Below are 12,728 nucleotides of genomic sequence, written 5' to 3' on the forward strand. Positions count from 1 at the left end.
GTAATTTCATATAAATTTATGATACTGAAATCAGCTAACTTCTCACAATTTTTTTGATTTTTATGACAATCTAAAAAAAATTTGTACTTGTAAATTTTTATGACACTGAAGATAGCAGACGTCTAAAAATATTTGATTTTTTTTAAAATTAAATTACAATTAAAAAGATATTTATAAAAAATTGCACTTATAGTTTTTAAATTTTTTTACATGTGAATTTTTTTTTTTAATTGTTTAATTGAAAATTTTTTAATAAAAAATTTCTAAAAATTTTGAAATGTCAGCTAACTTCAGTATTATAAATTTTTAACTTCCTGCTAAGAAAATTGAAAATTTTAAAAAATCGGGAAGTTATTGGTTTTACCCCGTTTTTCGAAAATTGAGTTTTCATCAGATCTCGACGGGTTGCGGTCAACCAGTCAGATCGACAACATTCCGAATTATCAAAACTCTTGAAAATTAAAAATTCCGCTACATTCAAAGTTTATAAAATACATTAACTTAAATAGAATACCAGTCGAAAAACAATTTTGAAAATTATAAAACACCGAGCTATCGAATATAGGTAAACATAAATCTTATATTCCTCAAGAGTAAAAATTAATTTAATTTCGAAAAAAGTTCGTTCCAACGTATATTCATCCGAATACTCATCCATACGAATAATGATTCGGTCGAAAATTACTCATCCAAATAACTATATATTTACATTTTTCGGCTAAATAAGTGTTCGTCTATTCATTCATTTTGACGTAAAAATTTTCGTTGTTATGTTTTTTAATTTATTGAGACTTTGTAATTTTAAAAGATTCTATTAATATAGCTTTAGTTTTTTCTTTATTCAAGTTTATATTTTTCGAAATTTAAAAATTTGTAAAATTAATTATTTTAAATTATAATTTATATTTACTTTTTAAGTTCTAGTAATTTATTAATTCGGAATGTTGTCAGTCTGACTAGTTGACTGCAACCCATCTCGACGTTTTGAGGTCCTAGGAAGCTTCCCTGACTATTCCCGCGAGGGTGTCACTATGTCTGTATGTATGTATGTGTGTGTGTGTAAGTATGTAAGCCTCTTATAACTTTTGAACGGTTAAACCGATTTCATCGCGGTTGGTGCAATTCGAAAGGGCTTGGCCGAACTTAGATTTTGAATACAATTTGGACTGATTCGGACCGATGGATTTCGAAAAATCTAAAAAAAACTGTAAAAAAAAATTTTTTCGAAAGTGGTTTTTTTGGAATAACTTTTAAACGGCTTTATCAATCAACTCCAAAAACTAATAAGCTCTTAACATAAAAAAAACCACGTCGATTGCCGCTAATCCGATCAAAATCCGTTGATTCGTTCGAGAGATATCGTGCAGGAAAGAAAACCCAAAAAAGTGTTTTTTCGGAATTACTCCGAAATTTCTAGTTTGACCAAGTGAAACTTAGAAATTCTTTATGAGGCTTAATAAACTGCGTAGAATGCCACCAACCGCGTACAAATCGGTTCATTCATTCAAAAGTTATTGCGGTTTGAAAATTCAAAAAATAGTGTTCTATGAAACTTTTATCAGACTTTTAAGCTCAAAGAGCTCAAAAGCATAGGAAAGGTATCTTTTTGAGCTTGGAGAGCTCAAAACAACACATAGATTGTATTTTTGAGCTCGAAGAGCTCAAAAATTTCGTACGTGCAATTTTAAGCGCCTAGGTATTAACGGAATTAGCGGGAAGTTGCAGGGATGGCCTTTAGGGTCAACCGTTTTCCTAATTTTTTTTATAATAATTTAGGTATAAAAATCCAAAAAATTGACTATTAATATTAGTACAATTAGCAACCTTGCAGTCACTATGTGACTTGTGAACTATAAATAAATAAAATTTTGCTTTATTAAATAATGACTTTTGTTAAATTGCACTGTACTTTCTTAAATATTGACATTTTTAAAGATATAAGCTCATCCTGATATTACGCTCATCAAGAGCTTTCATTTGAGTACCCACATGCATTTTTGATATATTTTTCATATATACATATATATGATATATATATAAATATATGAAAAATTGATGTGGGTACTCAAATGAAAGGTCTCGATGAGAGTAATGTCGGGGTGAGCTTATAACTTTAAAAATGTAAATAGTTCACAAGGTACAAGGTCATTTCTTAATTACATTAAATTGCACTGTTCTTTCTTCAATATTGACATTTTTAAAGATATAAGCTCATCCTGATATTACGCTCATCAAGAGCTTTCATTTGAGTACGCACATTCATTTTTGATATATTTTTCATATATACATATATATGATATATATAAATATATGAAAAATTGATGTGGGTACTCAAATGAAAGGTCTCGATGAGAGTAATGTCGGGGTGAGTTTATATCTATAAAAATATCAATAGTTCACAAAACATTTGTTAAATTGAACTGTATTTTCTTAACTATTGACCTTTTTAAAGATATAAGTTCATCCCGATGTTACACGTATCAAGAGCTTTCATTTGAGTACCCACATGCATTTTTGATATATTTGTCATATATACATATTTATATAAATATATGAAATATATGAAAAATTGATGTGGGTACTCAAATGAAAGGTCTTGATGAGTGTAACATCGGGATGAGCTTATATCTTTAAAAATGTCAATAGTTCACAAGATACAAGGTCATTTCTTAATTATGTATCTAGAGATAGAGTATTTTCAAACGCAGCCTAAATACTTATCATCATAAATTGATTATTGGTGAGAATAATATGAAACCTTGAAAAGGCAAATCTCCAGGTCAAGACCTTTCTAATGATACCAAATTTAACCATAAAAACTCATTTTATCATATTAATACACTATCCACAAAATTTTTCTTCTTTTCTTAATAAAGTAGATATAAATTTTTATATTTTACAAATATAAAAATTAGAAAACACTCACATATAGATAAAAAATTTTTTTAATTAATTATTGAATTTTTTACAAAATTCTCGGGTAAAATAAACTTCAATTCTCAAAATATTTCAAGTAAATATATTATTTACTCAGAATATCTATAAAAAATTTTTTTATAAAATCACACATTATTTTATTGACAAAGTAGCATTTTATTCAGTATGAAAAGTTAATACATTTTTATGATGGCCTAGGCCTTGTTTTTTTATTTCAATAGTGATCTTTAAGCTATTATATTTATTTATTTAAAAAGTAACATTGCGTGAGCGATTATTTGAATTTTTTAGGTATTAAAAAATTCAATATTTTTTGTTACGATTTAGAAACTATAACTCTTCATTAAAATATATTTATATGTATATATTTATATATATTTATAATCATTGTTCTTATTTATAGAAAAAAAAAAAGTTAGCTGGTTTGATTAAAAAATATTCTCTAATTTTAAATTGCTTTTATCTTTAATTATTTTGATTTAAAATTTCGGAGAGAAATTAACTAACTTTGCATAAAAAATATTTATAAATTGGTTCCTTAGAAAAAAATATTTAAACTAATTACAATTTTTAAGCAAACGAAAAATAGCTCAATTTAAAACGTAATTATCTGACAATAATTAATTAATTAATAATTAATAATTGATAACAAACACAAAGCTTGATATTTATTAGATGAGAATGATGATTAATGATGATGATGATGATGTGGCACTGGTGAACAGTCTACCAAAGTTCTCCATCCTTTTCCTTGGCTGGAACCTCGATAACTCGGGGCTTGTCGATAATTCTCGCCGTGCGGTTGCCCTTCTCAACAATACCGATGATCCAAGCTTGGTAGCCTTCTTGCTTTTCAATGTCTTTGCAGTAAGCAGCTGCTTGTTCTCGGGGCAAGCAGATCAAAAGTCCTCCGCTGGTTTCTGCAGAGTGTCCCTGCAGCAACTGGAACATGTTACCACAAGCCTTTGCGACTGCTGCCATTTTAGCAATCACTGGTAAGTTGTGAATTACAAAGGACACTTCGTTTTTCTGGTGCTTGGCTAAATTTTGCGCGTGGCCGAGCAAGCCAAAACCTGTCACATCTGTTGCTCCGTGGGCGTTGTATTTGTGCATTAGACGGGCAGCTGAATAAATTTAAAAAATTAAATCATTAATTTTAATTAATAAATTAATAATTTAATAATCTATATTATTAAAAGAATAAGAAAAATTTTGTCTCCAGGATAGTCGTGTGATAAAATCAGTTTTTTTAATGAAATTTAGTGTCATTGCAAAGGTCTTGATTTGAATTTGTGCCTTTTCAAGGTTTCATATCATTTTCACCGATAGTCAATTTATCATGATCAGTATTTAGGCTGCATTCGAAAATACTCTAGATACATAAGTAAAAAATGACCTTGTATCTTGTGAACTATTGACATTTTTAAAGATATAAGCTCATCCCGATCTTACACTCATCGAGACCTTTCATTTGAGTACCCACATCAATTTTTCATATATTTATATATATTATATATATATATATATATATATATATATATATATATATATATATATATATATATATATATATATATATATATATATATTAAAAATATATATCAAAATGCATGTAGGTACTCAAATGAAAGCTCTTGATGAGTGTAATGTCGGAGTGAGCTTATATCTTTAAAAATGTCAATAATTAAGAAATAGCCTCTTATCTTCTTAACTACTGACATTTTCAAAGATATAAGCTCATCCCGATGTTACACTCATCGAGGCCTTTCATTTGAGTACCCACATCAATTTTTCATATATATATATATATATGAAAAATATATCAAAATCCATGTGGGTACTCAAATGAAAGCACTTGATGAATGTAACATCGGGATGAGCTTATATCTTCAAAAATATCAGTAGTTAAGAAATAACCTTGTATCTTGTGAACTATTGACATTTTTAAAGATATAAGCTTATCCTGACATTACACTCATCGCGACCTTTCATTTGAGAACCCACATCAATTTTTCATATATTTATATATATGTATATATGAAAAATATATGAAGATGCATGTGGGTACTTAGATGAAAGCTTTTGATGAGTGTAACTTCGAGATGAGCTTATATCTTTAAAAACATCAATATTTAAGAAAGTACAGTGCAATTTGACAAAAATCATTATTTAATAAAGCAAAATATTATTTATTTATATTTCACAACTCACGACAGTCACATAGTGACTGCAAGGTTTTTAGTTTTAATAATTTTAAATAATAAATGTTAATTACGCCTACAATAAATTAAAAAAAATGAAACTTTTGAAAAATTAAATACGGTTAGCTATTGCAAAAGCTTTATAATAGTTAATTTAACCATTTTTTAAAAAAGTAATTAGACAAATAAAATTTCAAAAATTACTATTACTATGGCCTAGTCTTAATTAGGAAAATGAATACTTTAAATACCTATTCTGTTTAGTCTGGCCATACTGTCCATCGCTCGTTGATAGGCTTTTCGTACATCATCTTCACTGACAACTAATTTTATTCTATTCCAACGATCAGGCTGATCTAACCATTGATGAGCATTAACTGCTACTTGGGTACCCAGAGGTTTTGTTAAAACAAGAACATCACCCACAACTGCATTGTCTGGTCTGAAGAAATAAATACAAAAAATTAATAATAATAATAATAATTAATTAATTAATAATATAAAATGATTACAATTTATGTAATAAAAAATGTAGAAATTGTCTGATAATAATTATTTACAAAAATAAGTATCAAAAAAAAAAAACAATTCCTTTAATCTACCTGTATTTCTTTAGAATACTCAATTAATTTAAAGTACCCTACTGTATTTACAGGATATTTTTAACTTCCCGCTAAGAAAATCGAAGATTTTCAAAAATCGGGAAGTTATTGTTTTCACCCCGTTTTGCAAAAATCGAGTTTTCATCAGATCTCGACGTTTGAAGGTCACAGGAAGCTTCCCTGACTATCCCCGCAAGGTTGTCACTATGTATGTATGTATGTATATGTATATATATATATATATGTGTGTGTGTGTGTGTGTGTGTGTGTGTGTGTGTGTGTGTGTGTGTGTGTGTGTGTGTGTGTGTGTGTGTCTATGTGACTCGCTTATAACTTTTGAACGACTGAACCGATCGGAACGTACTAAACGGCGTTCTAAAGAGTTCCCTCAAACTTAGATTTCCTGAGAATTTGAACCGATCCGGACCGATAGATGAGAAATTTTGAAAAATCTAAAAAAAAATAAGAAAAAAATCATTTTTTTGCCCTCCGGGCGGAAAGTGGCAACTTTCGTCCCGCTGCGCTAAACTAAGTTGCCGCTTTCCGCCTTCGTCGGACAAAAAAATAGTATACACTCCTCGGGAAGTAAATAAGAAAGCCTCAGATCACATGTTTGTTGACCTCGGCTTCGCCTCGGCCAACAATTACATGTGATCTGAGACATTTCTTACTTTACTTCCCTAGGTGTGTAATATACTATTTGAAAGTGGTTTTTTTATAATATCTTCTCAACGGCTCTAACGATCAACTTCAAAAACTAATCCGCCTTTAAGCTTGAAAAACCACGCCGATCGTCGCTAATCCGGTCAAAATCGGTTGATTCGTTCGAGAGATATCGTGAACGAAAGAAAACCGAAAAAAGTGTTTTTTTGACATAACTTCGTCATTTCTTCTCGGATCGTTTTTGATGATGTAGAATAATTTTAGAGCTTAAAAAACCGCGTCGATCGCCGCCAAAAACGTGGAAACCGGTTGATTGGTTCGAGAGATATCCTCGATACAATATTTGGAAACAAGTGTTTTTTCAACATAACTCCGACATTTTTTGGAATAACTTTTAAACGGATGCACTGATCAATTTCAAAAACTAATCAGATATCAGCATGAAAAAATTACGTCGATCGCCGTCAAGCCGGTCAAAATTGGTCAATTCGTTCAAGAAATATCATGAACGAAAGAAAACCAAAAAAAGTGTTTTTTTGGAATTACTCAAAATTTCCTAGTTTTATCAATTCAAACTTGAAGATTCTTCATGAAACTAAAAAAATTGTCTCAAATACTGCCAACCGCGTGAAAATCGGTTGATTTATTTAAAAGTTAGTGAGGTTTGAAAATTTAAAAAATATTGTTCTATGATACTTCTACCAGACTTTTGAGCTCGAAGAGCTCAAAATAACACAAAAATTGTATTTTTGAGCTCGAAGAGCTCAAAAACGTCATTAGTGCAGTTTTATGCACCTAGGTATGGAATTAGCGGGAAGTTGCACGGATGGCCTTCAGGATCTACCGTTTTTCTAATTTTTTTATTATTGAATACTTATTAATTATTATTTGATAAAAAAAATACATACACAATGTATTCATTGGGCTGACAAACAGTAGAAGCAACTCCTCCAATAGTACACCAAGGATTGACAACAGTTTGACCTCCAGTGACCGTGGTGCCAGCTTCCAGGGCAGAGTCTTTAAATCCTCTCATGATTAAAGGTACCACGACATCTCGCTCTTTCTCAGTCATCTTGGTGCTCACTCCAAGCAGCATTAGCATATTATCACACTCAGTAACTCCCATCGCGTACAAGTCGCTCAGTACATTCGCGCAAGCAATTTTACCTGAATGAAATTGTTAAAAAAAATGAAAATAATTGTTGGAAGGTTTAATTGAAGAGTATACTCCCCGCGATACTCTTACCCATCATATATGGATCGTCGACTAGTGGGTAGAAAAAGTCTGTCGTTTGCACCAAGCTAAGGCCACCGTGTCTTAATGGAGTTACGGAGGAATCCATGCCAATTCCTGAAAAAAATATAAATAATTAATAACTATTTTAATAATAATAAATATAAGATCTCTTATCTTAAGGAGATCCAAGTACCCTTCTGGTGTACGGAATGTCTATAGAAAAATAACATGTAGGAATACTTTTGCTATCCATCTTAAAATTAATTTTTAAATTAATTAATAACATTTTTGCCAAGTCAAATACAAGACTTTAAAGAACGGAAGTTCCTTGTGATTTTTCATAAAAAATATAAAATATCTCCGTAAAACTACTTTCTTTTTCAAACCTAATTAATTTTCAAACCTAATTATTTCACTAAATATCCGAGAAATCTACTGTTTTTTAATTTTTTTTATTAATTAGACTACGTAGATTGAATTTACAAATTTTCAGGAAGTTTTAAAAATTTGACTACTTCACGTGGATCTCCTTAACATTATTTTGGTATTCACTATTTCTACTTTGCATTGTAGTTTTTTATAATTATTTTAATTAATAACTATTATTGAAAATTTAATGAAAAAATTTATGTATTTTTTTTTAATTAATTAAGCTCATTTAAAATTCATGATTAAAAGCAAATAATAAAAATTATTAAAGTAAATACAAATATTTATTAATTTGATAAAAATATTTTACAAAAAATTAATGAATTATTCATGAAAATAAAACTAGCATCTGAACATTTTTAATAATTTTCTTTGTTGAAAAATTGTTACAAAAAAACTAAAAAAAAAAAAAAAAATTTCACATCCAGAAAATTTAAAGAACTATAAGCGCAATTTTTTTAAAATACTTTTTTATTTTTAATTAAATTTTTTTGTCTGCTTATTTTAGTATTATTTATCAAAAAATGTAGGAACCATCTGGTAATAATTATTTTTAAACATAATTATTAATAAAAAGATGATTTCTTTTAATTTACCTGTATTTCTTTAGAATACTCAATAAATAAAAAGTACTCTACTGTATTGACAGGATAATATAATAATAATAATAATAATAACAATAAATAAGTGATACTAAAATTAGTCGACGTTCAATAATATTTGTTTTTTTTTTTTTTTTTTTTTTTTTTTCAACAATTTAATTACAAGTAAAAAGATACTAAAAGCAAATTACCCGCATCATTTTTCAAATCTTCTACATGTGAAATTTTTTTGTATCAATTTTTTCAATAAAAAAAATTATGAAAATTTTCAGATGTCGACTAATTTAATTTTCATAATAAATAATATTAAAGTTTGCCGACGTTTCTAATTTTTTTATTTTCTTTTCATTTACTGGTTGGAACAAAAAAATATTTTTTAAAAATTGCACTCAAAGTTTTTCAAGTTTTTTATAACTAAAATTTTTTTTTCATTTTTTTGTAAAAATCTTTAAATAAAAATTTTTAGATGGCTAACTTAATTTTCATGAATACTAATAAAAAACAAAAAATTAAAATTTCCCGCGTAAAATAAAGTTGAGAACCTCTAGGCGGGCGCCAACGTGGCAGCCATATTTTTAAGTACCGTAAAAATAATCCCGGGCCCCGAACTTTAGGAACAATGAACCACGCTAGGCGTCCAACAATGGCGGCGATTGAAATAAGTACTCCAATATTTTTCCATAAACATCAACTAGCAACAACAAACCCCCAAATAATTCCTATCCACAATACTCAATTATATTTACTAAAAATTAAATGACCCTACCGTAGTAAGATTAAAAAAAAAAATAGCCTGTAGCACATGGTCAATGACGCCGCGCCAAAATTCCTCAGACCATGTATAAATTACCAAGAAATAATTAAAATAATATTGATAATAATGAAGATGATTATTGATAATCAATAATTGATTAATGATTATCGATTTTTTGAACTTACCAATACGTGGAATAGCCATGTGCATAAAGTGAGCATGTTCATGATCCTGAGCACTACTGTCGTCGGCCTGTAGTCCCTCGAGAAGTTTACCAAGAACTTCCTGAGGGACTTTACACCCTCATCCTTTTAGGTCCGCGAACCGCGTTAAGCGGAAAGTAGGCTCAAGATCATGTGCCACTGGATCAAACGGCCTACGTAGTGACAAGGCATTTGGATTACCCCCTAACTCCAATTGTCCAACAGACAGAGCATCTTGGCTGACTGTCGTCACCTGAATATCCGCCATCTTTCCCTGCGAAACTGAAAAAAATATTTTTAATCATAAGATTTCCTTTTTTTTTATCACTAAATAATCATCCAAATAAAATGAATAAATTAAATAAAATTATTGGACAAATTATTATTATTGCTAAGGGCGGATGGAGCTCGAATAAAAAAAATTAAATTACTTATATCAATATCATGTGCTACAGCCCTGAAAATTTATGATAGTGTGTCTTTGTCACTCACCGTAATAAATGATTGGTATCTTGCTTTAATTTTTAGACGAAAATGTTGAGTACCTCCGCCACTGGTGGGTTCTCACTCAGTAGTAGCGTCTTCACTTTGCTCTGTATCTACTCGGGTGAGCCTTCGGGTCTTCTACCAACAGACAGCCACTGGCACAGTGTCTTCACAACAGATACGGTCAATAGGTTAGCAACAGCGCTCACACGGGCGTCGAGTAACCGGGATCAACGACAAATGCTAAATGCACCGACGCTGTAATGCTTCAAGATAAAACCCTCGGCTTGCTAAATTTTATCCCACCTTACTAACTTCTTTTTTTCTATTGGCTGGCTTAAAACCGCGCAAGCGCAGTTCATTTTGTTTCTGATTTTCTATTGGTCCATTCAAAATGGCGCGTGCGCAGTAGTCCTCTCTCGCCAGGCTTGTCTTCCGCAGTTCGGGGACCAAAGCCTTGGAAATAAAATTTGTAAGTCTTTTTTAATATTAAAATTTAAATTTTCTTTTATTAAATATTTTAATTATTTTATTAATTTAATTGAAAAGAAGTTTTATTAAAAAAATTATTGTTTTAAAATATTTATTAAAAATAAGAAAAAATTATTTTTTGAAATTTTGCGCGCTTTTTTGTGCGCCCTCTATATTTACAAAATTAAAGATGGAGGATTCACACTTATAATTTCTATAATTTCTCTGCTACCGTATTTGACAGGATTTTATTTATTAAAAATAAACAATAAATGTTACAGCTGTTATTTTTAAAAAAATTTTAATGAAAATAACAAAAAATTAAAATAATTAATTGAGCTTTTTAAGTGAAAATTAATTTAGCAGATATTTTATAATTTTAGAAATTTTTTAAACAAATAAATTATGACACAAAAGAAGTAGAAAAAAAATTAGACAAACGGTTGACCCTGAAGGCCATCCCTGCAACTTCCCGCCACTTACATACCTAGGCGCTTAAAATTGCACTAATAATTGCTCTTCGAGCTCAAAAAAACAACTTATGTCTTATTTTGAGCTCTCCAAGCTCAAAGAGATAGTCTTTCTATACTTTTGACATAGAATTTAATTTCACATAACTTCACACTAATAGATTTGTTTATAGTTAAAAAGATTTGTTAATATTTAACAAATCATTTATTAGAAGCCATTTGTTAGGCCTTAACAAATATTTCTTAGTATTTAAAAAGATTTATTAATACTTAATAAATGAATATCAGATTTATTGAATACAAACAAATCATTTTGAATACTAAGAAATATTTATTTAACATTAAAAAATGGTCTCTAATAAATGATTCGTTAGCTATTAACAAATATTATTTCATACAAATAAATCCTTCTATCAGTGCAGTCAATTCGTTCAAGAGATTTCATAAACGAAAGAAAACCGAAAAGTGTTTTCTGCACATAACTTCACATAATTTCACATAATTTCAGTCGATCCGTTCAAGAGAAATCATGAACGAAAGAAAACCGAAAAGTGTTTCCTGCACATAACTTCACATAATTTCACATAATTTCACATAATTTCAGCCAGTTCGTTTAAGAGATATCATGAACGAAAGAAAACCGAAAAGTGTATTCTGCACATAATTTCACATAATTTCACATAATTTCAATCAATTCGTTCAAGTGTTTTTTCCACATAACTTCACATAACTTTACATAATTTTGCATAAGTTCACATAACATTTCTTTTCGGATCGTTTTTGATGAGATAGTATAATTTTTAGACTTTTGAGCTCGAAGAAGCATAGAAAAGCTATCTCTCCAAGCTCGGAGAGCTCAAAATAATACATAAATCGATCCAAAAAAAATTAGGAAAACGGTTGACCCTGAAGGCCATCCCTGCAACTTCCCGCTAATTTCATACTTAGGCGCTTAAAATTGCACCAATGACGTTTTTGAGCTCTTCGAGCTCAAAAATACAATTTATGGGTTATTTTGAGCTCTCCGAGCTCAAAGAGATTGCTTTCCTATCCTTTAAAGCTCTTCGAGCTCAAAAGTCTGATAGAGATTTGATAAGACACTATTTTTTGAATTTTTAAACCTCAATAACTTTTGAATGAATAAACCGATTTTTACGCGGTTAGAAGCATTCGACGCAGTTTTTCAAGCCTCACAAAGAATCTCAAATTTTGAATTGATCGCGCTAGGAATTTTGGAGTTATTCCGAAAAAACACTTTTTTCGGTTTTCTTTCGTTCACGATATCTCTCGAATGAATCAACCGATTTTGACCGGACTGGTGGCGATCGACGTGGTTTTTTGAGGTTAAGAGCTGATCAGTTTTTGGAATTGAACTATTAAGCCGTTTAAAAGTTATTCCAAAAAAACCACATTTGAAAAAATTTTTTTTTTCAGTTTTTTGAAGATTTCTCAAAATCTATTGATCTGAATCGGTCCAAATAGTTTTGAAAATCTAAGTTTGGTCAAGCCCTTTCGAATGGCACCAACCGCGATGAAATCGGTCAAGCCGTTCAAAAGTTATAAGCGGTTCACATACTTTCACACACACACACACACACACACACACATATACAGACGCCGTGACAACCTCGCGGGGATAGTCAAGGAAGCTTCCTGTGACCTTCAAACGT

The 12,728-nt window shown here is 29.9% G+C and overlaps 1 protein-coding gene across 2 annotated transcripts; it reads right to left on the reverse strand.

The window, feature by feature from the left end:
* Positions 1-3,072: 3,072 nt before the first annotated feature.
* On the reverse strand, positions 3,073-10,374 carry LOC123263200 (inactive selenide, water dikinase-like protein). Of its 2 annotated transcripts, none has more exons than XM_044725769.1 (6): positions 10,124-10,374; positions 9,614-9,913; positions 7,653-7,757; positions 7,312-7,573; positions 5,390-5,580; positions 3,073-4,061 (listed from the first exon to the last, which is right to left on the reverse strand). In XM_044725769.1, the coding sequence occupies exons 2-6, from the start codon at positions 9,897-9,899 to the stop codon at positions 3,664-3,666; spliced, it is 1,242 nt and encodes a 413-aa protein (XP_044581704.1). In that variant the 5' UTR covers positions 9,900-9,913; positions 10,124-10,374; the 3' UTR covers positions 3,073-3,663. The 2 variants fall into 2 exon arrangements, with proteins under 2 accessions (XP_044581704.1, XP_044581705.1); XM_044725770.1 differs by having other exon boundaries at positions 10,063-10,374.
* Positions 10,375-12,728: the final 2,354 nt, after the last annotated feature.

Source organism: Cotesia glomerata, linkage group LG4, assembly GCF_020080835.1.
Source record: "Cotesia glomerata isolate CgM1 linkage group LG4, MPM_Cglom_v2.3, whole genome shotgun sequence".
NCBI lineage: Eukaryota > Metazoa > Arthropoda > Insecta > Hymenoptera > Braconidae > Cotesia > Cotesia glomerata.